At 45.1% G+C, this 27,196-nt stretch overlaps 2 protein-coding genes across 3 annotated transcripts in view; both read right to left on the minus strand.

Annotated features, from left to right (window-relative positions):
- The window catches only part of LRRC39 (leucine rich repeat containing 39), a 35,135-nt gene extending 31,850 nt beyond the window's left edge, over positions 1-3,285 (minus strand). Inside the window, exons 1-2 of the mRNA XM_038744860.1 lie at positions 3,173-3,285; positions 2,847-2,921 (exon numbers count right to left, since the gene is read on the minus strand). The gene's annotated coding sequence lies outside the window, so the exon portion shown is untranslated. The remainder of the gene's footprint in view (positions 1-2,846; positions 2,922-3,172) is intronic.
- Positions 3,286-22,373: 19,088 nt separating this feature from the next.
- Positions 22,374-27,196, minus strand: part of DBT (dihydrolipoamide branched chain transacylase E2) — a 37,192-nt gene continuing 32,369 nt past the window's right edge. For both annotated transcript variants that reach the window (XM_038745879.1, XM_038745880.1), the window contains exons 9-11: positions 26,512-26,703; positions 26,258-26,329; positions 22,374-23,586 (exon numbers count right to left, since the gene is read on the minus strand). In XM_038745879.1, coding sequence (XP_038601807.1) covers positions 23,419-23,586; positions 26,258-26,329; positions 26,512-26,703 — 432 coding nt within the window. In that variant the 3' untranslated portion in view covers positions 22,374-23,418. The remainder of the gene's footprint in view (positions 23,587-26,257; positions 26,330-26,511; positions 26,704-27,196) is intronic.

Raw genomic sequence — 27,196 nt, forward strand, 5'->3', positions numbered from 1 at the left:
TTGGCAACATATAGAGACAGTCCCTACCCAACAGTGGGCTCACAGTTTAAAAGAATTCAATTCATGTTATCCCTCCTTCTTAGACTGTGAGCCCTATTTGGGACCTGATTATTTTGTATCTACCCCAGCACCTAGTACAGAGCTTGGCACATAGTAAGCACTTAAATACCACAACTATCGTTACTATTATTAATAAATCCCAATGGACTCTACTCTCACCTTACCCTCCTTGAATTCTCAGTAGCCTTTGACACTGTGGATCCCTTCTTTCTTCTGGAAATAATATATATCTTTGGTTTTTCTGACAGTTCTCTCCTAGTTTTCTTCTTATCTCTATGGCTGATCCTTTCAGTCTTTTTCGCTGGCTCTTCCTCTGTTTCCTATTCCTGAAATGTGGGTATCCCTTCAGGGTCCTCTTCTCATCTCACTTTACACTCACTCCCTTTGTTGGGGGGACTCATCTAATCTCATTGCTTCAACTACCACCTCCTAAGAAGATATCACCTCTCAGAGGCAGTCCCTGATTAAACCATCTTCCTAGTAATGCTATCCAACCGGCCACCATCTTCCTCTTTATTATTTAATTATGCATTTTACTCATAAAAATCAATCAGGGGTCTTACTGAGCATTGGCTGTGTGTAAAGTGCTGAACTAAGTGCTTGGGAGAGTACAAGAGAGTTGGAAAACATGATCCCTGACCCTGAAGAGTTTACAATTTAGTTGGGGAAACAGATACTAAAATAAATCACAGGTAGACGGAGCAGCAGAGAATAAGACTATATATGTTTAGTACAGTGCTTCAGCGCTTAGAACAGTGCTTTGCACATAGTAAGCACTTAATAAATGCCATCATTATTATTATTATTATTATTATTATTATATGTAAGTGTTCAGAGGGTGAAGGTGGCCTGAATATCGAAGTGCTTGGGGGCTATGGGAGTAAGTTCATAAGTGATGCAGAAGGGAGGGAGAATCTGATGGAAAGACAGATGAGAGGTTCAGTAGGTTTGTTTCTGGAGGAGATGTGATTTTAGGAGGACTTTAAATAGTGGTTGAGTGGTGGTCTGTCAGCTCTGAATCAATCACATATGAGTGCTTACTGTGTGCAGAGTACTGTACTAAGCGCTTGGGACAGTACAATGTATCAGAGTTGGAAGATACATTCCCTGCCCACAGGATCTTACAGTCTAGAGGAGGGAAGGGAAGGGAGCTCCAGGAGGGGAAAGGGTGTGTGAAGAAGGCATGGAGGTGAGAGATGAGACTGAATCACAGCAAGTAGTTTAGTGTTAGAGGTTTGAAGTGTAAGGGATGGGTTGCAGTAAGAGTGGAGCAAAGTTAAGTAGGAGGGATAGAGAGCTGATTTGAGTGCCTTACAGCCGTTGTTTGATGCAGAGATAGATTCATCTATTTATGTCTGTTCCTCTACTAGAATACAGTTCCTCAAAAGCAAGAATTGCATCTTCCTTCTTCTGTCTGTTTCCCCAAGAGCCTGGTTCAGTGTGCACTGCACAAAGTAGGTCTCAATAAATACTTATGATGATGAGCAGCCAAGAGGGGAAATTTGAGTGAAATGTGAAAGGAAAAGAGAAAAGGAGAGGATTAGGAGGAGATGGGGAATTTAAGAAATGAAAATATTGGCTCAAACTATGATAAAGTTGGGGGTAGATGAGGTGTGAAGGATAACTGTCTTGCTCCAATGTCCATCAGCTCTACTATTCTACTTTCTCATCTGCTTTCAGTAGTAATAGTAATAGTATCATTTATTATAGTTTTTATTAAGGGTTACTGTGTCCAGAGCACTGTACTAAACCCTAGGAGAAGCAGCATGGTCTAGTGGATAGAACACAGACCTAGGACTCAAAGAGCTAGGTTCTAATACCAGCTCTGCCACTTTTTTTTAATGACATTTATTAAGCGCTTACTATGTGCAGAGCACTGTTCTAAGCGCTGAGGAGGTTACAAGGTGATCGGGTTGTCCCACAGGGGGCTCACAGTCTTAATCTCCATTTTACAGATGAGGGAACTGAGGCACAGAGAAGTGACTTGTCCAAAGTCTGCTGTGTGACCTTGGGGAAGTCAATTCACTTCTTAGGTCTCAGTTACCTAATCCGTAAAATGGGAATTAAAATTGTGAGCATCATGTGACCAAGGTGATTATCCTGTATCTACCCCAGCACTAAGTACAGTGCCTGTTACATAATAAGTGAGTAACAAATGCCTTAAGAAAAAAAAAGTGGGAGTCTGACAATATTTTATAAGGGATTTGATCCACTAATAAACTTGACTTTGATCCATGAGACTTAGTCATTCATCCCTACTTCGACTCCTTATGGGAGGGTCTGGCTGTAGGTTGGAGGGTTTCAGTTATTTATATTGCACTCCCCCGACCACTTAGTAAAGTGCTTTGCAAACAGTAAATATGATTGATTTCTGTGGAAAATCAGGGCTCTCTTAGGAGATGGTTAGAACTCCAGGCTAACCTACATTTTGCGTGTTGCCAAACAGTGCTTCTAGTAAGTATACTTTTTTGAGGTCATCACTTCTTAATTAGCAAAATTCACTCTTCCTTCTTGGGGTGTTAAAATACCAATATATTTACAGTCTTCACACGCTAGGGTTCCAGCCACAAAAGATGTGAACAATGTCTCATTCTCAGTTCTAGTTTAAACATCGAAACCATTTTTCTTCAGCCGCTTAATACATTCATTTAAGCCCCTATTCTTCTGCCTGAAAATGTCATTTCACCCATAAAACTACACTTCTCATTCCAAATCATAAGCAGAACTCAAAGGAAATCTCTGTACAAAGCAGTCAACAAGTCTCAAAGTCTATAATTGTTACTCACCTTGGTACAGCACCTTGTGGCTTTGTAGCATAATCATCATAGCTGAAAATAATCCACCAGGGACATTAGAAGATCCTGGCAATGACAGGGCAGGGTTAGTAGAGCTTTTTGAGCTTTCAAAGTCAAAACACATAAAGCAGTCCTGAGAAATGCTTCTGGATCATCTTAAAAACCCTATTCTCGAAGAGAATGGTGAAGTTAATGGCCTTGCAGTTTAACAAAGCTTTGACAGGTTAGGTTTCAATATCTCGGCAAACATGGACATGTAGAATTCATACCCGAAAGCACTTTGAAGTTGAGATGTGGAAAAATGCTTAACGACTTACCAATATCTAGAGATGGGGGTCACGATTTTCCAGAGATCATTGATTGCAGGGGCAGAACGGACACTGCAAGGGATTTTGCCTGTGCTGCTAAAGGTAATTAAGAGCCTCAGTCAGGCTGGGGCAGGGAGGAATGCCATGTCAGCCCGTTTCTAATTTTAACCCATGACAAGGCTGAGAATAACAAGAATCACATGGGACTTGCCTGCAAGTGCCTGAAATGTTCCCACAAAGACATTTTCCCCACTGTTTCAAAGCACACCCACCGTTTGGGAGATCACTGGAAGAATAAATAAGTCTGGCTTTTTGCTAGGAGATGAAATTAAAAATCCAGCTGAAAGGGTAGTGAAGCCCCCGCCACCCCCAAGCCCCCAGATCCTGGAATAAGGACGCAAGTGCTAGAAAAAGACAAAGAAGAATTTGTCTCGAGACAACAGTAGGACTGGGAAGGGGGCCAACACTTCTGTGGCAACTCCAGGCTCAAAGTTAAATTACATCCTCAACGCAGAACAGGTGGCACCCCAAGCCTAGCACCGGTCCGTCCGAATGCTACCGTGGGCTGCACACGGGCTCTTCCATGGTACTGCCCTAAGCTCTCTGCACATCTGGGGCCAGTGGGAGGTGGGCTGGCCAGTTCTGCCTTACTTCCAAGATCCATTTTTTTTTTTGGCATTTATTAAGCGCTTACTATGTGCAAAGCACTGTTCTAAGCGCTGGGGAGGTTACAAGGTGATCAGGTCGTCCCACGAGGGGCTCACAGTCTTCATCCCCATTTTACAGATGAGGGAACTGAGGCCCAGAGAATCAATCAATCATATTTATTGAGCGCTTACTGTGTGCAGAGCACTGTACTAAGCGCTTGGGAAGTACAAGCTGGCAACATATTGAGATAGTCCCTACCCAACAGTGGGCTCACAGTCTAGAAGGGGGAGACAGAGAACAAAACCAAACATACTAACAAAGTAAAATAAATAGAATAGATAGGTACAAGTAAAATAAAGTAATAAATATGTACAAATATATATACATATATACAGGTGCTGTGGGGAAGGGAAGGAGGTAAGATGTGGGGGATGGAGAGGGGGACGAGGGGGAGAGGAAGGAAGGGGCTCAGTCTGGGAAGGCCTCCTGGAGGAGGTGAGCTCTCAGTAGGGCCTTGAAGGGAGGAAGAGAGCTAGCTTGGCGGAGGGGCAGAGGGAGGGCATTCCAGGCCCGGGGGAGGACAGGGGCCTGGAGAAGAGAAGTGACTTGCCCAAAGTCACACAGCTGACAATTGGCGGAGCCAGGATTTGAACCCATGACCTCTGACTCCAAAGCCCGGGCTCTTTCCACAGAGCCACGCTGCTTCACTTGAGGCTTTGCTTCATTTATCACCAAGATCTGGGATCAGAAAGGTTCTTGAGAAGTCAACGTCCCTATTGGGACCATACTCCAATGATCCTAGATACCCATGAGAGATTCCACGAGGGAAGCAGCGCGGCTCAGTGGAAAGAGCCCGGGCTTGGGAATCAGAGGTCATGGGTTCTAATCCCGGCTCGGCCACTTGTCAGCTGTGTGACTTTGGGCAAGTCACTTAACTTCTCTGAGCCTGTTTCCTCATCTGTAAAAGGAGGATGAAGACTGTGAGCCCCACCTGACCACCTTGTATCCCCTCCCAGTGCTTAGAACACTGCTTCACACATAATAAGCGCTTAAATGCCATTATTATTATTCCATAATTCCCCGAGAACCCCCGCCTCCCACCCATATTCCGCAACCAAGTCAGTGGCTGGGGGAAATCAGGGGAGGGAAGAGGCACCCAAAAGGGAAGAGTTTTCCCATTTTAGAGACAAAAAATCCCGCTGAATCAACAGGCAGGGGACCTTGCTAGAAGGTGAAGCAGGCCAGGACCATCAGGAAGGCTGCAGTGGAAGGCTGCCAGTGCCCAGAATGACCCTCCCTCTGCTGTGGCTCAGGCCTGGGGCTGGAACATCTGGTCAGCCATTTGGATCAATAATAATAATAATGATAATAATGGTACTTGTTAAGCACTATGTTCATTTATTCATTCATTCGATCATATTTATTGAGTGCTTACTGTGTGCAGAGCACTGTACTAAGCTCTTGGGAAGTACATGTCGGCAACATCTAAGACGGTCCCTACCCAACAATGGGCTCACAGTCTCAAAGGAGGGGACAGACAACAAAACAAAACACATAGACAGGTGTCAAAATCGTCAGAACAAATAGAATTAACAAAATAAATAGTAAATATGTACAAGTAAAATAGAGTAATAAATCTGTACAAATATATACATATATATATTTGTACAAATATATACTGTGGGGAGGGGAAGGACGTAGGGTGTGGGGGTGGAGAGGAGGAGAGGAAAAAGGGGGCTCAGTCTGGGAAGACCTCCTGGAGGAGGTGAGCTCTCAGTAGGAGAGCCAAGCACTGTTCTAAGAGCCAGGGTAGATACAAGTTAATCAGGTTGGACACAGTCCCTGTCCCACATGGGGCTCACGCTCAATCCCCATTTGAAAGATGAGGTAACTGAGGCCCAGAGAAGTGACTTTCCCAAGGACTTACAGCAGACATATGGCAGAGCTGGGATTAAAAATCAGGTCCTTCTGACTCTCAGGCCCAAGCTGTATCCACTCAATTAATCAATCGTATTTATTGAGTGCTTACTGTGTGCAGAGCACTGTACTAAGCGCTTGGGAAGTACAAGTTGGCAACATATAGAGACAGTCCCTACCCAACAGTGGGCTCACAGTCTAAAAGGGGGAGACTTTCTGGCAGCAGTGTGGGGGCTGGGCTGTTCCTCGCTGGCTTGAGCACTCTTGGAGGATCGGGCTCGGCCCCAGAGGGGGGCTGGCCCCCGACCGAGGCTGTGGCACCAGCTGGGATTGTGGGGTGACAGGTGGTCTCTGAGAGCACTGTCTGCTCCTGCTGCGTGCTCAGCATGACTCCAGGGATGGGGGAGAGGGCAGGGCAGGGGGAGATGCAGCCCACACTTCCACTCTTCCAGCCCGAAGGATGTGGCTCCCAGCCTGACCATGCCCCCTCCATGACCCTGTAATGCCCTCTTGCTGGAATGGCTGGCGGCTGCAGATGTTTTAAAGGCTTTACCCGACACCCGCTTGGAACTCAAGGAAAATGTATTTTTTTCCTTTCAGCCCCGGTGACTGTAAATGTCACGCAGTGGCAGGTTTATTAATAAGCCCAAAACGGGGAGAGGAAGAGAAGCAGAATGAGAAAAAAATGAGACACTGGTGCAGAGCTGGGTAGAGGAACAGATATCGACAGGAAGGCCTGGGAGCAGTCAGTCACTCGACCTTAAGAAAAATCAGCTGCTGACTGGATTGGGGGGGGGGAGGGGGAAGAGAGGGAAGAGAGGGAAGAGAGGGAGGAGAGGGAAGAGAGGGGGGAGAGAGAGAGAGAGAGAGAGAGAGAGAGAGAGAGAGAGAGAGAAAGGAAAGAGAGAAAGGAAAGAAAGAAAGGAAGAAAAGAGAGAAAGAGAGAGAGAGAGAGAAAGAGAGAAAGAAAGAGAGAAAGAAAGAGAAAGAATGAGAGAGAAAGAGAGAGAAAGAGAGAGAGAGAGAAAGAGAAAGAGAGAAAGAGGAAGAAAGAGAAAGAAAGAGAGAAAGAAGGAGAGAGAAAGAGAGAAAAAGAGAGAAAGAGAGAAGAGGGAAGGAAGGAAGGAGGGAAGGAGGGAGGGAGGGAGGGAGGGAGGGAGGGAAGGAAGGAAGGAAGGAAGGAAGGAAGGAAGAAAGGAAGAAAGGAAGAAAGGAAGAAAGAAAGAAAGAAAGAAAGAAAGAAAGAAAGAAAGAAAGAAAGACCTATGTTAGGGAGACCTTGATCCCCTCACAATCTAAGCTGACACGGACAATCCAGTGCACACAATGAGTGCTCAATAAATGATTGGTTGACTGTTTAGGTGGTAAAGACCCATTTTTATATAATTGTTGAAGTTTATTTTGCATTATCTAACAATGAGGTTATTTGGAGGGCAAGGTTTACAGTTTCAGAGAAAACAAAGCATTCTTATATATAAAGAGCCTGCACATCATTTGAATGACATAAAATTGGTGCCTTTAGAGATGCCTGGGTTAGCCTTGATGCATATTTGGATCTACACACGTCTGATATATCTATACAACCATCTTGTGACAACTGGTGACTAATTATACATACACAAGTACATATACTCTCCCACATGTCCTGACAAGGTCTGTTATATTTAGTTGTGGATGTGCCTTTAGAGGACTGAGACTCAAGTTTCCTAAAAGGAGAGGGGAAATGAAGTTTAATTATGTCTCATGCCTGGCAGAAAACCTCCTAGAATATGGGCAAGAAACAATCAATTAGATAAGGAAGAAACAGCCTGTACCTTGCAGCAAGTGAATCAGAAAAAAAATCTAATTATGTATCAAAAAATCATAATCATGGCAAAATACTATGTTCCTGTGTAACTGCTAAGTGAATATTCACCCTGTCCCTCCCCACTTCAGTGTATACTTCATGCTGCTGCCCGGATCATCTTTGTGCAGAAACGCTCTGGGCGTGTTACTCCCTTCCTCAAAAATCTCCAGTGGCTGCCTGTCAACCTACGCATCAACCAAAAACTCCCCACTCTGGGCTTCAAGGCTGTCCATCCCCTCGCCCCCTCCAACCTCACCTCCTTTCTGTCCTTCTCCAGCCCAGATCGCACCCACCGCTCCTCTGCCACCGCTAACCTCCTCACTGTACCTCATTCTCGCCTGTCCCGCCGTTGACCCCCGGCCCACATCCTCCTCCTGGCCTGGAATGCCCTCCCTCCACACATCCGCCAAACTAGCTCTCTTCCTCCCTTCAAAGCCCTACTGAGAGCTCACCTCCTCCAAGAGGCCTTCCCTAAGCCCCCTTTTTCCTCTCCTCCTCCCCATCCCCCCCGCCCTACCTCCTTCTCCTCCCCACAGCACCTGTATATATGTATGTACAGATTTATTACTCTATTTTACTTGTACATATTTACTATCCTATTTATTTTGTTAATGATGTGCATTTAGCTTTAATTCTATTTATTCTGATAACTCGACACCTGTCTACATGTTTTGTTTTGTTGTCTGTCTCCCCCTTCTAGACTGTGAGCCCGTTGTTGGGTAGGGACTGTCTCTATATGTTGCCAACTTGTACTTCCCAAGCGCTTAGTACAGTGCTCTGCACACAGTAAGCGCTCAATAAATACAACTGAATGAATGAATGAATGAATTCACCAAGATAAATATTCAGAATTGCCCACAGAATTGACATTACATGCAATAGTGCCTCTAGGCAGATAGAAGCCATTCTGACCAGAATTAAGCTAGACCAATGGACTTGGATCAGGTTGAACCAAAACTGAAGTTGAACCAAAACTGAACTCAGGTGGGCTTGGACTAGGCCTGGATGCCACTCTGATGAATAACAATAATAATAATAATAAGCATTTACTGTATATCAAGCACTATAAGAAGTTCTGGGGTAGGTACAAGGAGGTCTAATCCCGGCTCTGCCACATGCAGCACGGCTTAGTGGAAACAGCATGGGTTTGGGAGTCAGAGGTTGTGGGTTCTAATCCTGGTTCCACCACTTACCAGCTATGTGATTTTGGACAAGTCACAACTTCTCTGTGCCTCAGTTACCTCATCTGGATAATGGGGATTAAGAATATGAGCCCCACGGGGGACAACCTGATGACTTTGTAATTACCCCAATGCTTAGAACAGTGCTTGGATAGTACATGATCATTATTATTATTATTAACAAATACCATAATAATTATTATTATATGTCAGACACAGTCCCTGTTCTTCATCAGCTTCACAGTCTAATTAGGAGGGAGAACAGGTATTGAATTCCCATTTTACAGATGAAGAAAATGAAGTACAGGGAAGTTAAGTGACTCACCCAAGGTCATGCAGCAGGTGAATGGATTAGAACCTAGATGCTCTGACTTCTAGGCCTATATTTTATCTATTAGGCACACTGCTTCCCTAGGAACCTTCCTAGGCACTGGGTGTTTTTCATGTGCATGTTGTCCCCTGGGTTACTAGGATGCTTTTGGAGTTGATGATACCACCGCTCTCTCTGAACTCTTAGCTCACTTCCTGTCCCACTTGGACCTTACTCTGTTCCTTGATCTCTCCTGTCCCGGAACCGTGTCTGGATAGGATTTCTGGTCCAGGCACTTCTCTGTAGGCAGAATTCACCAGAAGAGCAGCAATTATTTTAATGTCGCTAGCTTTGTATTCTCAGAATAGCTGGCAGTAAACTGAAGAGATCTTAAGGCAAAGTGAGAGGACTAAACAGAAGGAAGGAAGTTTGGATTGTACCCTGTACCCAATCCTTTCATTAGCTGTTTTTTGCAGTAAGCATAAACTGAAAGAAAGACGGTGGGGTTTTTTTGAAGATTTGGGCACTGCAAGAATATAATCTGTTCACTTTCTTTTTGATGTGCTAATATTCTGAAAGTCAGAAACTTGTAAATATGATTGATTGATTGAATGAGTGAATAGTGCCTTTAAAAAAAAAAGCTGGGTTTTCAAGATAACCAAAATCAGAAGCCTGAGAGGAACCTAAAAGGGCAGCTAATTTGACTGGTTTCCCACTCCTTCACAGCCCTTCCCCTAACATGTCGCAATCAAGCCTATTCTTTCTTCTCCACTTGAGACCGCCTTATTTTTTTTAACCTTTTGAACTGGAGAGCCTACAACTAACTGTGGTAACTCACCCCCACTTAACAACTCTCTAAAATATCTCCCTTGTACCTACCTTAAATTCTGATTATTACAGCTTTAACCCATTCCTCGGGAGAGAAAACATACAGCTTGTCACCAAGGCCTGTTGAATAATCTTCAGGTCCTGAAAGGCAGTCAACAGCCTCATCTTTTCCAGATTAATTAACCTTCCTTTTGGATTCTCAAATGTGTCCACAGAAAGGCCTATGTAGACAAAGATGCAGACTTTCAACACGTGGCATGGATAGGAACTCAGAAAAACTGATCAGAATGCAAAAGGACTTTGCCAAAAAGCCTGTTTTAAGATATGGAATGTTTATGAGGTTCTGGTAACTTTAGGACGCTAAATTCTTTTAAGTGGTGGCAATCACATAAATGGCCATAACAAAATTTAAGAAAAAAATATTTTTTTTAAATTGGAGCATATGAGAGAGCCAGAGAGATGCAGAGGGAGCTAGAGAGGGAATCAATCCATCAATGATATTTATTGAACTCTTGCTGTGTGCAGACCACTGTATAGAACATTTGGGAGAGTACAACATAACTGAGTTAGTAGATATGATCCTACCCATAAAGATTACAGGGTAGAGGGGGAGACAGACATTAAAATATATTGTGCATATGTTCCCAAGTGCTATGGGGCTGAGGGTGAGGTGAATATTAAGTGCTTAAAGGGCATAGATCTAAGTGCATAAGCAATGCAGAAAGGGAGGAGGAGTATAGGAAAAGGGTTTAATCAGGAGGGCCCTTTTGGAAGAGATGTGATTTTAACAAGGCTTTGAAAGTTGGGGGAGTTATGGTCTGTCAGATATGCAGAGGGAGTTCTGGGCCAGAGGAAAGATATGGACAAGAGGTCGGCAGTGAGATAGACAAGATCGAGGTACAGAGAGTAGACTGGTATTAGAGGAGCAAAGCATGTAGGCTGGGTTGTAGTAGAAAAGACAATGAGGTAGGAAGGGGCAAGCTGAATACCTTAAAGTCATTGGTAACGAGTTCAGTTTAATGCAGAGGTGGATGGGTAACCACTGAAGGTTCTTGAGGAGTGGGGAGACATGCACAGCTTTTTTTTTTTTTTTAAGAAAAAAATGACCTTTTTATGGGTATAGTTGGAGAATAGAAGGGGACCCAGAACTGAGCCTTAATGGGGATTAAAACTGTGAACCTCATATGGGACAACCTGATCACCTTGTAACTTCCTCAGTGCTTAGAACAGTGCTTTGCACAGTTAGCGCTTAATAAATACCATCACTGTTATTATTATTATTATATGCCAAGCACTGTTCTAAGCACTGGGGTAGATTCAAGATAATCAGATGGTCCCACGTGGGGCTCACAGTCTTCATCCCCATTTTAGAGATGAGGTAACTGAGGCACAGAGAAGTGAAGTGGCTTGCCCAAGGTCACACAGCTGACAAGTGGCGGAGCTGGGATTAGAACCCACAACGTCTGACTCCCAAGCCAGAAAGCACTTATCCTATCCCTACTTGATTAATGCATCAGCCTGCATGTTGACCTTCCTGCCTCCTGCCTCTTCCACTCCAGTCCATTTTGCTAACAAACTATTCAGTCCATGTTTCCTCACTCCTCAAGAACCTCCAGTGGTTGCCCATCCACCCCCACATCAAACAGAAACCCCTTACCATTGGCTTTAAAGTACTCAATCACCTTGCCCCCTCTTTTATTACCTCACTGCTTACCCTGCCCACACACTTCAATCCTCTAATACCAACCTATATTCACTGTACCTTGATCTCGCCTATTTCACTGCCAATGTCTAGTCTCTAGTACAGTCTCTGGCCTGGAGCGCCTTTCTTCTTCTTGACAGATGGGCACTCTCCTCACCTTCAAAGCCTCATTAAACACATATCTCCTCCAAGAGGTCTTCCCTAAGCCCTCATTTCCTCCTCTTCTACTCTCTTGTGTCACTCTTGCACTTGGATTTGGTCGCTTTCTACACTCACTCATTCAGTCGTATTTATTGAGCGCTTACTGCGTGCAGAGCACTGTACTAAGCACTTGGGAAGTACAAGTTGGCAACATATAGAGATGGTCCCTACCCAACAACGGGCTCATAGTCTAGAAGACTGCCTCCTCCTCCCTCAGCCCTACTGAACTAATGTATATATCCATAATTTGTTTACATTAATGTCTGTAATAATAACAATGATGGCATTTGTTAAGCACTTACTATGTGTGAAGTACTGTTCTAAGTGCTGGGGGGATACAAGGTGATCAGGTTGTCCCACGTGGGGCTCACAGTCTTAATCCCCATTCTATAGATGAGGTAACTGAGGCTCAGAAAAGTTAAGTGACTTGCCCAATGTCACACAGCAGAAAAGTTCATTCATTCATTCATTCATTCTATTCATTCAATTGTATTTATTGAGCGCTTACTGTGTGTAGAGCACTGTACTAAGCGCTTGGGAAGTACAAGTTAGCAACATATACAGATGGTCCCTACCCAACAGTGGGCTCACAGTCTAGAAGGGGGAGACGGACAACAAAACAAAACATATTAACAAAATAAAAAAATAGAATAAATATGTGCAAATAAAATAGAGTAATAAATACGTACAAACATATTCATTCATTCAATAGTATTTATTGAGCGCTTACTGTGTGCAGAGCACTGTACTAAGCGCTTGGGAAGTACAAGTTGGCAACATATAGAGACGGTCTCTACCCAATAGCGAGCTCACAGTCTAGAATGGGGAGACATATATATATATAGGTGCTGTGGGGAGGGGAAGGAGGTGGGGAGGGGAAGGAGGTAAGGCGGGGGGGGGTTGGGGGGGATTGGCAGAGCCAGAATTAGAACTCACGATCTGGAGCAGAGGGAGGGAGTAGGGGCAATGGGGAGGGAAGGAGGAGCTGAGGACAAGGGGGGCTCAGTCTGGGAAGGCCTCCTCGAGGGGCTGAGCTTTCAGTAAGGCTTTAAAGGGGCAAGGGTGGGGGGAGGAAGTGTGCTAGTACAGCGCCTGGCACATAGTAAGCAATTCAATACCATTTAAAAGAAAAAAAAGGAGCAGATAGAGAGAGAGAGAGAGAGAGTGAGAGAGAGAGTGAGAGAGAGAGAGAGAATCAGGTGAGGACAGTGTCAGTGAAGCCAAGTTTAGATAATGTTTCAAGGAGAAGGGGCTGGCCCACAGTGTCAAAGGCAGTTGCTAGGCCAAGCCAATGGATTTGGCAAGAAGGAGAGATCTTTGGTGATCTTATAGAAGGCAGTTTCCCTGGAGTGAAGAGGGCAGAAAGAAGCCAGATTAGAGGGAGGTCAAGAAGAAGAGGCCAAGTGGAGACAACTCAAGGAATTTGGAGTGGAATGACAAGAGGGAGATCTGGAGGAAGCTGTGGGAAGGAACAGTCAGTGATGATTATCTGGGCAGGAAATGCACAAATGAATAGAGTCAACTGATGCCCAAGCAAATGCCTGTTGCTTTTGTTGTCAGCCACATGTACTGAATCCCAGGGGCATGCAAGGACTTTATGAATCAATCAATCAATCGTATTTATTGAGCGCTTACTGTGTGCAGAGCACTGTACTAAGCACTTGGGAAGTACAAGTTGGCAACAGATAGAGACAGTTCCTACCCAACAGTGGGCTCACAGTCTAGAAGGGGGAGACAGAGAACAAAACCAAACATATTAACAAAATAAAATAAATAGAATAGATATGTACAAGTAAAATAGAGTAATAAATATGTACAAACATATATACATATAGACAGGTGCTGTGGGGAAGGGAAGGAGGTAAGGCGGGGGGGATGGAGAGGGGGACGACGGGGAGAGGAAGGAGGGGGCTCAGTCTGGGAAGGCCTCCTGGAGGAGGTGAGCCCTCAGTAGGGCCTTGAAGGGAGGAAGAGAGCTAGCTTGGTGGATGGGCAGAGGGAGGGCATTCCAGGCCCGGGGGATGACGTGGGCCGGGGGTCGACGGCGGGACAGGCGAGAACGAGGCACGGTGAGGAGATTAGCGGCCGAGGAGCGGAGGGTGCGGGCTGGGCTGGAGAAGGAGAGAAGGGAGGTGAGGTAGGAGGGGGCGAGGTGATGGAGAGCCTTGAAGCCCAGGGTGAGGAGTTTCTGCCTGATGCGCAGATTGATTGGTAGCCACTTGAGATTTTTGCTAATCAAGTTATGGTTTCAGCACTACAGGATGTGCCGTCTATAAAAGTGAGCAGCAATCCTTATTTTTGATGTCTGACAAATCACCCACCTTCTCAAAGTCTGTCCGTCCCTTTAAAGGCAACCAGATCAGCAGATACTTGGCATGCGATGCAGAGAGCTGTCTTTGTGAAATCCCTCTGGAGCCAAGCAGTCGATGGATGGAGGCAGAGGAGAAAAGGAGGGAAAAAGTCCAAAACAGTGAGGAGTCGGCTGTGAGGGGTATGAGAAGTGAGAAGCCTACCGCCGGTGGGAGTTTGCTGTGGTGGGGGAGATCCAGGTGTCACTGAAACAAAGCCTTCCAGCCTAGGTCTTGGGGGCAGTCACGTAAAGACCCCGGACTAGGCCGGAGTAGTCAGCAAGGCTGCACTGGAGCCAGAAGAAGGCCCGAGACACGGCTGCTGCTGCATCCATTGCATGGCTCCTTCCTGGGCCCTGCACTCAGGAGGCCCTTCCTCGGTCAGAGTCTCCTGAAGCAGTGACTTCGCAGAGCAGCAGCTCCGCTCTCCCTGTCTGCCGGCCCCTCTGCAGCTGCAGAGTCGGGGGACGGGCCAGAACAGACTGTGAAAGGGCCACTGAAGGGGGATGATGAAGAAGGGGCTCCATAACATCTCTCAGTCAGTCAATCATATTTATTGTGCGCTTACTGCATGCAGAGAACTGTACTAAGCACTTAGGAGAGTACAAACAGCAACACACACATTCCCTGCCCACAAGGAGTTTACAGTGAGAGGGGGAGACAGACCTTAGTATAATTATTTCTATCCCTATTGCATCACTTAGGTACTTGTCTCCAAAGTGCTTAGCTACTTAATTACTCACCCCACCGACTCAGTCTGATACAGATCTATGTTCTCTCCTGTGCTTCTCCTGTCATTTATAAAAGTGCCTATCTCCTCTGCAAGGCTGCAAGCAACTTGAGGGCAGGGTTTGGGTCTGCAAGAAGCAGCGTGACTCAATGGAAAGAGCACGGGCTTGGGAAGTCAGAGGTCATGGGTTCAAATCCTGGCTCCGCCAATTGTCAGCTGTGTGACTTCGGGCAAATCACTTCTCTGTGCCTCAGTTACCTCATCTGTAAAATTGGGATTAAGACTGTGAGCCACACGTGGGACAACCTGATCACCTTGTATCCTCCCCAGCACTTAGAACAGTGCTTTGCACATAGCAAGCACTTAACAAATGCCATTATTATTATTATTAAGTTCATTCAATCATATTTACTGAGCGCTTACTGTGTGCAGAGCACAGCACTACATGCTTGGGAGAATGCAACAATAAACAGACACATTCCCTGCCTACAAGTTTACAGTCTAGAGGATGAGTAAATTGTCCACTCCCCAGCACTTAATACAATGCTTTGCACACAGTGAGTGCTCAAGAAATACTAATGATTGATTTATTGATTGACGTCATTACCGGGGGCAGGGGAAAGATGATAACAAAGCAAGGAGAGTTGCCAGCCCTGGCCGCTACCCTACCCTGTCCCCAGTCCCCTGGCTTTGTGGCCCCAGGTAGAATTTAGGGCCAGGAACAGAGACAGGAAAAGGGGCTGGGAGGACAAAAGTCACAAGGGGGAAGGATTATCTTCCAACCCAATCATTTAATAGCCTGTTCTGATGGTGTAAACCTGCCAGAGGTATAAATTCAGGGACATTTGAAGTGCCACCCTTGTAAGGCAGTCAGTAAACAGAAGGCTTTCTGTGCATCATTACCAGTCGTTAAGCTAATGTGACTACAAAGCAGCATTTGACATTAGGGCCAAAATTGCCCTTACTGCAAACCAACTAATAATAATAATAATAATGATAGCATTTATTAAGTGCTTACTATGTGCAAAGCACTGTTCTAAGCACTGGGGAGCCCACAGGGGGCTCACAGTCTTAATCCCCATTTTCCAGATGAGGGAACTGAGGCCCAGAGAAGTGAAGTGACTTGCCCGAAAGTCACCCGGCTGACAAGTGGCGGAGCCGGGATCTGAACCCTCGACCTCTGACTCCAGAGCCCGGGCTCTTTCCACTGAGCCACGCTGCTTCTCTAATCTGAGCTGGGAGGAAAACCAAAAATAAAACAAAAACACATACATTCAGGAGAGAACTGTCACCACAAAGAGAATTTTGGAAGAATGGTAGGATTCAGAACACAAGTGAAACGTGACAGTAGAGAAAATTAACAAGGATAATATTTGTGCCATTCGTTAAGCGCGTACTGTTCAGAGCACTGTACTAAGTACTTGAGTAGATACAACATCATCGGGTCAGACACAGTCCTTGCTCCACAGGAGGCTCCCAATCTTCTCATAACCTGGAGGTAAATATCTCAGCAATTGTCTCTTGCTGTCCTGGGATGGGAGCCCTCTATTCAGCTCGAGATACTTTGTGCCCAGAATGGACACCATTAAAACTGGCAACCCCTAGGGAAGAAGGCCATCTTTCTGTGGTCCAGCAGCCCAGGTACTCAATCAATCAATCAATCAATCGTATTTATTGAGCGCTTACTGTGTGCAGAGCACTGGACTAAGCGCTTGGGAAGTACAAGTCAGTAACACATGGAGACAGTCCCTACCCAACAGCGGGCTCACAGTCTAGAAGACTCCAAGGAGCTGTTTCCCCAATCCCCAGAGAAGCGGCGTGGCCTGGGGATCAGAAGGTCAAGGGTTCTAATCCTGGCTCTGCCACTTGTCCGCTGTGTGTCCTCCGGCAAGTCACTTCACTTCTCTGTGCCTTAGTTCCCTCATCTGTAAAATGGGGATTAAGACTGGGAGCCCTATGCGGGGGACAGGGACTATGTCCCACCTGATTTGCTTGTATCCACCCCAGCACTTAGTACAGTGCCTGGCACATAGTAAGAGCTTAACAAATACTATTGTTATTATTATTAATCCCAGTTCTGCCACTTACCTGCTGGGTAACCTTGGGCAAGTTGTTGAACTCCTCTGTGCCTCATTTCCTCATCTATAAAATGGGGATCAAATACTTGTTCTGCCTTCTCAGACCACGAGCTTCGTGCACAACAGGGACTGTGTCTCACGGTAATTATCTTATATCCCACCCAGCACTCAGTACAGTATTTGGCACACATTAAGTCATAAATACCTCATTTTTTGTTATTAACAATGTCCTCCCCTTTTCTCTTAGTTTGAAAAAAAAACCCCAGCATTTTGCTTTGGGATTATCCAACTGCTGCCTACCTAGTTTTTGGATTACTAGAGTTTCCAGCTACTTCTTTTTCTCCCTATAATTCTTACTTTTGACCTACTATGGGTTGATGCTGCGTCCTCCAGAAGCAGTGTGGCTCAGTGGAAAGAGCCCGGGCTTTGGAGTCAAAGGTCATGGGTTCAAACCCCGGCTCCACCAATTGTTAGCCGTGTGACTTTGGGCAAGTCACAACTTCTCTGTGCCTCAGTTCCCTCATCTGTAAAATGGGGATGAACACTGTGAGCCTCCCGTGGGACAACCTGATCACCTTGTAACCTCCCCAGTGCTTAGAACAGTGCTTTGCACATAGTAAGCGCTTAATAAATGCCATCATCATCATTACTATTATTATCCAGGAGAAACAGAAAGGGAAGAGGAAAAAAAATTAATTTGTTACTTACTTGAAACACCTTACAGGAGATTGAAATGAATGACTTTTGTGATACATATATTTCTGCCTTTTGATTTACTCTTGCCTTATAACTTGGAAAAATCAATAGTTGACTTTCTGGTGCATTCTGTAATGATCACGTTCACCAGATGTTTTGTTGGAAGAACTGTAAAACTCTCAGTTGTGCCGAAAGGGAGGGTGGAGGGCAAGTCCTCTAGAGAAGCCAGGACAAGTGAAAAGAGCCATGGGCAAGTGATTCTCAATTAGGAAACAATCTGGATAGATATGTTGTGCTTCCACACTGCACAGGGCCAATTCAGGATCAGTGAATGGTATTGAGCATTTATTTTTTTTTTAATGGTATTTAAGTGCTTACTACGTGTCAGACACTGTACTAAGCACTGGGGTAGATACGAGCTAATCAGGTTGGAGACAGTCCATGTCCCACATGGGGCTCACAATCTTAATCCCTATTTAATAAATGAGGTAACAAGCACAAAGAAGTTAAGTGACTTACCCAGGGTAACACAGCAGACAAGTGGCAGAGCTGGGATTAGAACCCAGATCCGACTCCCAGGGACATGCTCTACCTACTAGACCACACTGCTTACTGTGTGCAAAGCACTATACAAAGCATTTGGGAGAGTACACTATAAGACAGTTGGTAGACAAGTTCCCTGCCCTCATAAATTTACAGGCTACAGGGGGAAGTTCCAGCATCTAAATCATCCACCTTTTTCTTAATGGTATATGCTAAGCACTTACTAGGTGCCCGGCACTGTTCTAAGCACTGGGGTCAATTCAGGGTAATCAGGTTGGACACAGTCCCTGTCCCATATGGGCTCATAGTCTTAATCCCCATTTTACAGACGAGGTAACTGAGGCCCGGAGAAGTGTCCAAGACTGAACTCCTTGTCTTCCCTCCCAAACCCTGCCCTCTCCCTGACTTTCCCATCTCTGTTGACGGCACTACCATCCTTCCCGTCTCACAAGCCCGCAACCTTGGTGTCATCCTCAACTCCGCTCTATCATTCACCCCTCACATCCAAACTGTCACCAAAACCTGCCGGTTTCAGCTCCGCAACATTGCCAAGATCCGCCCTTTCCTCTCCATCCATACCGCTACCCTGCTCATTCAAGCTCTTATCCTATCCCGTCTGGACTACTGCATCAGCCTTCTCTCTGATATCCCATCCTCCTGTCTCTCCCCACTTCAATCCAGACTTCATGCTGCTGCCCGGATTATCTTTGTCCAGAAACGCTCTGGGCATATTACTCCCCTCCTCAAAAATCTCCAGTGGCTACCAATCAATCTGCGCATCAGGCAGAAACTCCTCGCCCTCGGCGTCAAGGCTCTCCATCACCTCGCCCCCTCCTACCTCACCTCCCTTCTCTCCTTCTCCAGCCCAGCCCACACCCTCCGCTCCTCTGCCGCTAATCTCCTCACCGTACCTCGTTCTCGCCTGTCCCGCCATCGACCCCCAGCTCACATCATCCCCCGGGCCTGGAATACCCTCCCTCTGCCCATCCGCCAAGCTAGCTCTTTTCCTCCCTTCAAGGCCCTACTGAGAGCTCACCTACTCCAGGAGGCCTTCCCAGACTGAGCCCCTTCCTTCCTCTCCCCCTCGTCCCCCTCTCCATCCCCCCCATCTTACCTCCTTCCCTTCCCCACAGCACCTATATATATGTATATATGTTTGTACATATTACTCTATTTATTTTACTTGTACATATCTATTCTATTTATTTTGTTAGTACGTTTGGTTTTGTTCTCTGTCTCCCCCTTTTAGAGTGTGAGCCCGCTGTTGGGTAGGGACTGTCTCTATATGTTGCCAACTTGTACTTCCCAAGCGCTTAGTACAGTGCTCTGCACACAGTAAGCGCTCAATAAATACGATTGATGATGATGATGAAGAGACTTCACCAAGGTCACACAGCAGACAAGTGGCAGAGCTGGGACAAGAACCCAGATCCTTTGGACTCCCACACTCGTGCTCTATCCACTAGACTACACTGCTTCCCACTTCCTGTAGAAGCGTCAACTCAGCCATTCCTCTAAGAAGTCACTTGGGATTCAGAGAGCCCAGGAGAACTAACTGGTGAGAAAAGAGAAGGGAGGGAGAAGGAAACAAGCTCAAATATCACTACCAGCTTCTTTCAGCAGACTATCCCAACTGACCAGCAGCCCTTAATTACTGTCCTCCCAACTGCCTTCTACTACGTCTGGTCACCACGGCTCCCGCGTCAGCTGGCCAGCTCACGCTGATCAACTGGCCTTTACATAATTTACTCTTTTTCCATGAACTGTACCCCAGTTTTAGTCAAACACATACACACTGTGAGAGCCCCAGTGTTTACTGACATTTAAGCATCCTTCATGGAGGAAGACAGGACCAGAATGGAATTCCAAAGGGCTACGCAGGATTCCTGTCTCCTTCACTCTTCTTGCCCTTGCTAATTCAAGAGGCTGAGTAGAACCTGTGAGCCCGCTGTTGGGTAAGGACTGCCTCGATCTGTTGCCAAACTGTACTTTCCAAGCGCTCAGTACAGTGCTCTGCACATAGTAAGCGCTCAATAAATATGATTGAATGAATCAAGGGAAGCTTCAGAAATCAGTTAGTTCAGAGCTGCAACAGTGTTCGTTTACTCCAGTATCCAAAGGCACAAAAAGAAGCGAAGTTAATACACATTTTAAAGCAAAACTCTGTTACAGGAAAAATGCATGGAAGAATCACTTGGAAATTATTTATTAGTCCACAGTAACCAATTCGACAGAGACTTGTAGAATATCATTGTATCATTTTGACCTTTTCCCTCATTTTCAGGCTACATTAAAAATTATACTTTGACAACCACATTCTTAATTTTTGAAGCCGTTATTTTCCATTTACTTAGGCAACAATGACACAACTGGAAGTTAAAACTAGCTTTTGCTCTTTAAAATGCTACTAGTCTACGGGTCTCATTGAATGAGACCCCTCTAGACTTGTTGTGGGCAGGAAATATGTCTACCAATTCTGTTATACTGCACTCCCACAAGTGCTTAATACAGTGCTCTTGCACACAGTAAGCACTCAGTATGATTGATGAATCAAGGGGAGCAACCACGGTAAATGTTTGGGAGATAAGAGATTCTGAAGTAGAGAAACTGGCCCTGCTGGCTGCTGAGGAGGACTGGGGAGGGGAAAGAAGAGAGCAAGACCTTACGAGGGGAAGGCCCAGATAGAAAAGGGTGAAGTGAAAGAGAGACAGGGGAAAGAAGGCTGAGAGAGAGATGGGGAGAAAGAGAGCTGAGAGAGAGAGATGGGGGAAAGAGGGCTGAGAGTGAGATGGGGAGAAAGAGAGCTGAGAGAGAGAGATGGGGGAAAGAGGGCTGAGAGTGAGATGGGAAAAGTGGGCTGAGAGTGAGATGGGAAAAGTGGGCTGAGAGAGATGGGACAAAGAGGGCTGAGAGAGATGGGAAAAGAGCTGAGAGAGAGAGATGGGAAAAGAGGGCTAAGAGAGATGGGAAAAGAGGGCTGAAAGAACAAGAGATGGGAAAATAGGGCTGAGAGAGATGGGAAAAGAGGGCTGAGAGTGAGATGGGAAAAGTGGGCTGAGAGTGAGATGGGAAAAGTGGGCTGAGAGAGATGGGACAAAGAGGGCTGAGAGAGATGGGAAAAGAGAGCTGAGAGAGAGAGATGGGAAAAGAGGGCTAAGAGAGATGGGAAAAGAGGGCTGAGAGAACAAGAGATGGGAAAAGAGGGCTAAGAGAGATGGGAAAAGAGGGCTGAGAGAACAAGAGATGGGAAAATAGGGCTGAGAGAGAGATGGGAAAAGAGGACTGAGAGGAAGATGGGGGAAAGAGGGTTGAGAAACAGGGAGAAGAGGGTTGAGAGAAAGATGAGGGAAGAGAGATGAGAGAGACAGGAAAGAAGGTTGGGAGACAGAGGGAGGTGAAGGGGTGAAAGAACTAGAGGAAGTGGGGGGGAGAGAGAGAGAGAGAGACAGAGACAAAGACAGACTTACCATAGGGAAGACTGGGTCTTTCCCCAGGCCTTCTAGGACACTTCCCCAGTGCTCTCAGGATGGCTCCCTTATGGTACTCTTCTGCTGCTCCTCATGGAGAGTGGTAAGGATGAATGTTGATTTGTTAGCCAACCCTGGCAAGTGCAGGACCTTCTGTCTTCATAATGAAATATTCTCTTCCAAATGTGGACCATCTCTTCTCAGCCCACCAACCCCCTTTCCTTTGGTTTCCCTCTCCCAACAGTAACTGGATCTTCCTTCTTTCTGCTCATTTTGCCCTAGTTTCCTCCTCTTCTTAATGGGTCAGTCATAGGACAGTGAGAGCCTTATAGCTCTGATGGAATCTTTGGTTCAGCAGAGGACGGGAGAGTGAGGCAGTGGGAATGCCAAGAGGAGAAAATGGCAGAGGCTTAATAATAATAAAAATAATTTTGGTATTTGTTAAGTGCTTACTATGTGCAAAGCACTGTTCCAAGTGCTGGGGAGGATACAAGGTGATCAGGTTGTCCCATGTGGGGCTCACAATCTTAATCCCCATTTTACAGATGAGGTAACTGAGGCACAGAGAAGTGACTTGCCCAAAGTCACACAGCTGACAAGCAGCGGTGTTGGGATTTGAACCCATGACCTCTGATTCCCAAGCCCGGGTTCTTTCCACTAAGCCACACTGCTTCTCGCCCACAGAGGGACAGGGACTGTGTCTAATTCCCACCTGTACATCCTCTCCCAGTGCTTAGTTCGGTGCTCTGCACACAGTAAGCCCTTAATAAATACTATCACTACTACTACTGAGAATGATTAACTTGTCACAGGTTGAAATGGGATTGGGGGATACACACATCTAAACATTATAAAGGCTACAAAAACTTCTAAAGGCTTATTTTTAAAATTATTGTTCTTAATTACATTATTGATTATACAATTTAAGTTTCGGGTTAGATTTATATTTAATCACATAGTCTTCCATTTTTAGAGAAGTTAATGAATGCTTCTAAGCAATTCGAGTAATAGTCAGAAATTCCATATCATTTAGCTGGAAAAATGGGCTTAACGTAGGTGATACTACATGTTCCTAGTGTGTCTACCTTGAATTTTAAATCACCAATATAATTTTTTTAAACACTTATTTTAGGGAACCATCTGCATAACCTGGCTTACATTTTTGTAAACTGTATACTCTGTCCTTAATGCCAAATGACTATTTAGCAGGTACTGTTCCAATGTCACCAGGAAAGACTACTAAACAAAATTATATTGGGCACCTATCAATAAATAGAAATGCACTTAATACAAAAATTTGCATAATGACTATTAGGAAGTTGAAAAAAATTCTGGTATATAAACTCCCTTTCCCAACCAGGAGGAGCCAATAGGGAAGCCCATTAAGAGTTTGTTTACCAAAAAACATAGTGCCGATATGGGTTTTAGGTTTTAAGTAATATCAGTCTAGGGGCTGCCAGATGTCAGAAGTCCAAAGTTTCTCAGCACCATAGAAAAAAACCTATATTATGACCTATAAAATTTGACAGCCTCAGAAGAATTACAATAAACCTAACCATTTCAATTACAAATATTGTAACAGTTTAGTGATAAATGGATATTGTACCTTGGAATCTTATCCACACAATATAAGGTCAGTTGTAATGAAGAAAAAATGCCTGCTTTTATATATACACTCTTCTATATATGTATATATAAAGCTGGCTTTTATATATTCTTTTGAGTCCCAGAAAGTTCAAGGAGGAGTTGGATCACCATTCTTATTTCAAATCTAGCAGCATAGAAGCTGGATTTTCCAAGTAGAATTTCCACAAGTTAGAGAAGCGGGACATTGTGGCGCCATCAATAATTCTGTGATCAGCTGACCAGCTCACATTCATGATCTGTGCTTTAAAGACTTCACCTTTCTCATTAAATCGGGGCAGAGCCTAGAAATAAGGAAAGGGGACAATCAGTCGATCGTATTTACTGGGCGCTTACTCTGTACAGAGCACTGTACTAAGTGCTTGGGAGAGTACAACAGAATTAGCATTCGTGTTTCCCGCGTATAACAAGCTGACAGACGTTAATATGAATATGTAATTTATAATTTAAAGATAAGCACAGAAGTGCTGTGGGGCTGGGCTAAATATCCCATGTCCAAAGGTCAGAAAGATCCAAGTGCACAGACGACAGAAGGGAGAGTGAGCTGGGGAAAAAAGGGCTTAAACAGGAAAGGCCTCGGAGATGTAGAGTTAATAACGGGAAATTAATAATGCTTTGAAGGTGAACAGAGAGGTGGTCTGGGGAATAAGTATGGGGGGGACTTCCAGGCTAAGGTGAAGGATGTGGGAAAGGGGTCAGTGGCGAGAGAGACGAGATTGGGGAATAGTGAGCAGGCTTGGCGCTGGAGGAGTGGATTGTGTGGGCTGGGCTGTAGTAGGAGTTTGGTGAGGTGAGGCAGGGTGGGGAGAACTGAGCAAGTGCTTTGAAGCCAACGGTATGGAGTTCCTGTTGATGCGGAGGTGGATGGGTGGGCAGTCACTGGAGGTTCATGAGGAGTGGGGAGCCACAGACTGAACGTTTTTGTTGATAAATGATCTGTGCAGCAGAGTGAAGTAGGAACTGGAGTGGGGAGAGTCAGGAGGCCAGGAGGTCAGTGAGGAGGCAGTGAGAGGGTAAGTGCTTAGATCAGCATGGGAGCAATCTGAATGGACAGGAAAGGGTGGATTTTAGCAATGTTGTGAAGGTAGAACTGACAGCATTTCGTGCTAGATTGAAAGGGATAAAAAAAGACCTGTAACTGGGAAGGAATTATGCAAACGAAAATTAGGTCTACGACTAATAATAATAATAAAAGTTAAATTTAAATTTTCTAACCTGGATATTGTATAGCTTGAACCTGAGAAATATTGGTAATGGTTTGCCGGGAGGGGCAGGGGTGGAGAGGGAGAGGGAAAGGAGGGAGGGACTGGAAGTTGGGATGCCCCTAGAGAAGAGGGGAAAGGATCACAGGAACATGAGCTCCTGGATCATCATCATCATCATCAATCGTATTTATTGAGCGCTTACTGTGTGCAGAGCACTGTACTAAGCACTTGGGAAGTACAAGTTGGCAACATACAGAGACAGTCCCTACCCAACAGTGGGCTCACAGTCTAAAAGATGCCTGCAGGGAAATACAGAGGGTCCGGGATGTGAGGTGAGAAATATTAGAGATAGGGAAAGGTGGCTTGAACCTGGAATTGTTTTCACTTTTCACTGTTACCAAATTAAGAACCCATTAAAGGTTGCTGAGATCACAGATCTTGGTGTCTGCCTGTGGTGGGGCTAGAGAAAAAGCTCTGGGTGCCAGGGAAACACATGAACCTGGGAAGCCACAGAAGGGAGCTTCTTGGGAATCACAGAAAGAGGGTGGCAGGCTAGTCCCCAATGACCCCTCCCCCATGTCTCCAATCAATCAATCAATCGTATTTACTGAGCGCTTACTGTGTGCAGAGCACTGTACAAAGCACTTGGGAAGTACAAGTTGGCAACATATAGAGACGGTCCCTAACCAACAGTGGGCTTACAGTCTAGAAGGGGGAGACAGAGAACAAAACCAAACATATTAACAAAATATGACTGAGCTTTAGTCCAAAGGGGGTGGCAGCAGGAGCAGTAATAGGGGTGCACTGTGTAGAAAAGGTCTCCCAACCTGAAATTCAAGAATGGAAGAACTGGAGGACTACAGGACCCAGCAGAGGTTGACCAGTTTCCAAGTGCTCCTAAAGTGACTCCGGGGGCTCTTTCGGCCGGGATTTAGGGCTGGGAAGCCCCTGGCAACGTCGCAAAAGCACACTAAGTTCTGATGCAAAATAGCACCCAAAATCTGAGATAACTTTTAACATTCAGTCCTTCTCTACTCTGCCTGTGGGAATCTATGCTTCTAAATTTTCCAATCCCCTAAAAATTATAGTGGATAGGCAGATTAGAGAAGCAGCGCGGCTTAGTGGAAAGAGCCCGGGCTTGGGAATCAGAGGTCATGGGTTCTAACCCCAGCTCCGCGGCTTGTCAGCTGTGTGACCTTGGGCAAGTCACTTCACTTCTCTGTGCCTCAGTTACCTCATCTGTAAAATGGAGATGAAGACTGTGAGCTCCATGTAGGACAACCTGATGACCTTTTATCTACCCCAGTGCTTAGAACAGTGCTTGGCACATAGTAAGCGCTTAACACATATCAACATTAGTACTACTATTATTCTCTTTGGCCCTTTCCCAAGCCTATGTGGCCACCTCAAGTCATATACAGTAGCTTTCCTGGGAATCAGGTGCTTTTTCCAGAACCCACAGACTCAATCAGAACACCAGGAGCAATGGAAGGGGAAAAAAATGAATAGAGGTAAAAGGAGAGAACTTTTCTTTTTTGTTTACTCTAAATATAAGCATCCCCTACCTTCACTCCTCTTCCTGTCAGAGAATTGATCTTGGTCGGTCGGTTACAAAGTTCCTGAGGTCATCAAGTACGGCCATCCCCGTTACCATGCTTCACATTTAGACTTAATGGCTACTTTGAACTAGAGACACTATTCCTGCCTTGCTTAAACTCAAAAAATGTTTCTTTGCTTCTGAGCAACATACCTGGATTGTGCCAAGAGCTCCAATTGCTACTTCAGGTGGCAAAATCACTGGTTTGGCATAGGTCCCACCAATCTAGAAAAAGGAACATTGGAGGCATTAATCAGTCCCTTTAAAAAAAACATAATGAACATTTCTACATATAAAACAAAGAGCGTTTGTATTACTGACTCACACTTTCAGATGTACAACCCATGCACCAATTCCTGTCAGCTGCGTTTTATGAAGGCGAATCCGTTAGTTAGTAAATTACTCACTGATCCAATGTTGGAAAGGGTAAATGTTCCCCCTGTGAGGTCTGTGGTTCCCAGCTGATTGGCAGAGCCCAATTTCTGTAGGCGATTCAATTCTGCAGCAATTTCCAACACACTACAGACCTGAACATTTTTCACATTAGGGACAATTAGCCCTTGTTCAGTATCCATGGCAATTCCAATATTATGAGAGGCCTAAAAGAGAATAATTGACAATAGTCTCCAGTTTAAAAAAGCAAAGATAAATCTCCACTGTTTTCTCTAACACTCTTTGTGGAGAAACTACAATTCACACACCATTAACAAAATTAAAATATGGATTTTTTTATACCTCTTTCTATGCCCTGATTTTTTTCATTTTGGATTAAATTCAAAAAAAGTTGTTATTTTGTGTTTGACTTCTCTGTTACTTGCTAATGCTGCTCCTCTGATTTTTCTCTCACTTGGCAGCCCGCTTCCTCTTCCATCTGCCCCCAATCCCTTAAATACTACTACTGATAATAACAATAAAAGTATGTGTTATGTGCTTACTATGTGTCAAGTGATGTTCCAGGCGCTGGGGTAGATACAAAGCAATCATGTCAGACACAGTTCCCCACAAAAAACCCAAAATCCAGTCATCTTGTGGCAACAGCCCTGGAGGAAAACTTGTCCACAGAGTGGATTTATTTGATGCGGTACTTGTCGA

This window comes from Tachyglossus aculeatus, chromosome 4 (genome assembly GCF_015852505.1).
Source record: "Tachyglossus aculeatus isolate mTacAcu1 chromosome 4, mTacAcu1.pri, whole genome shotgun sequence".
NCBI lineage: Eukaryota > Metazoa > Chordata > Mammalia > Monotremata > Tachyglossidae > Tachyglossus > Tachyglossus aculeatus.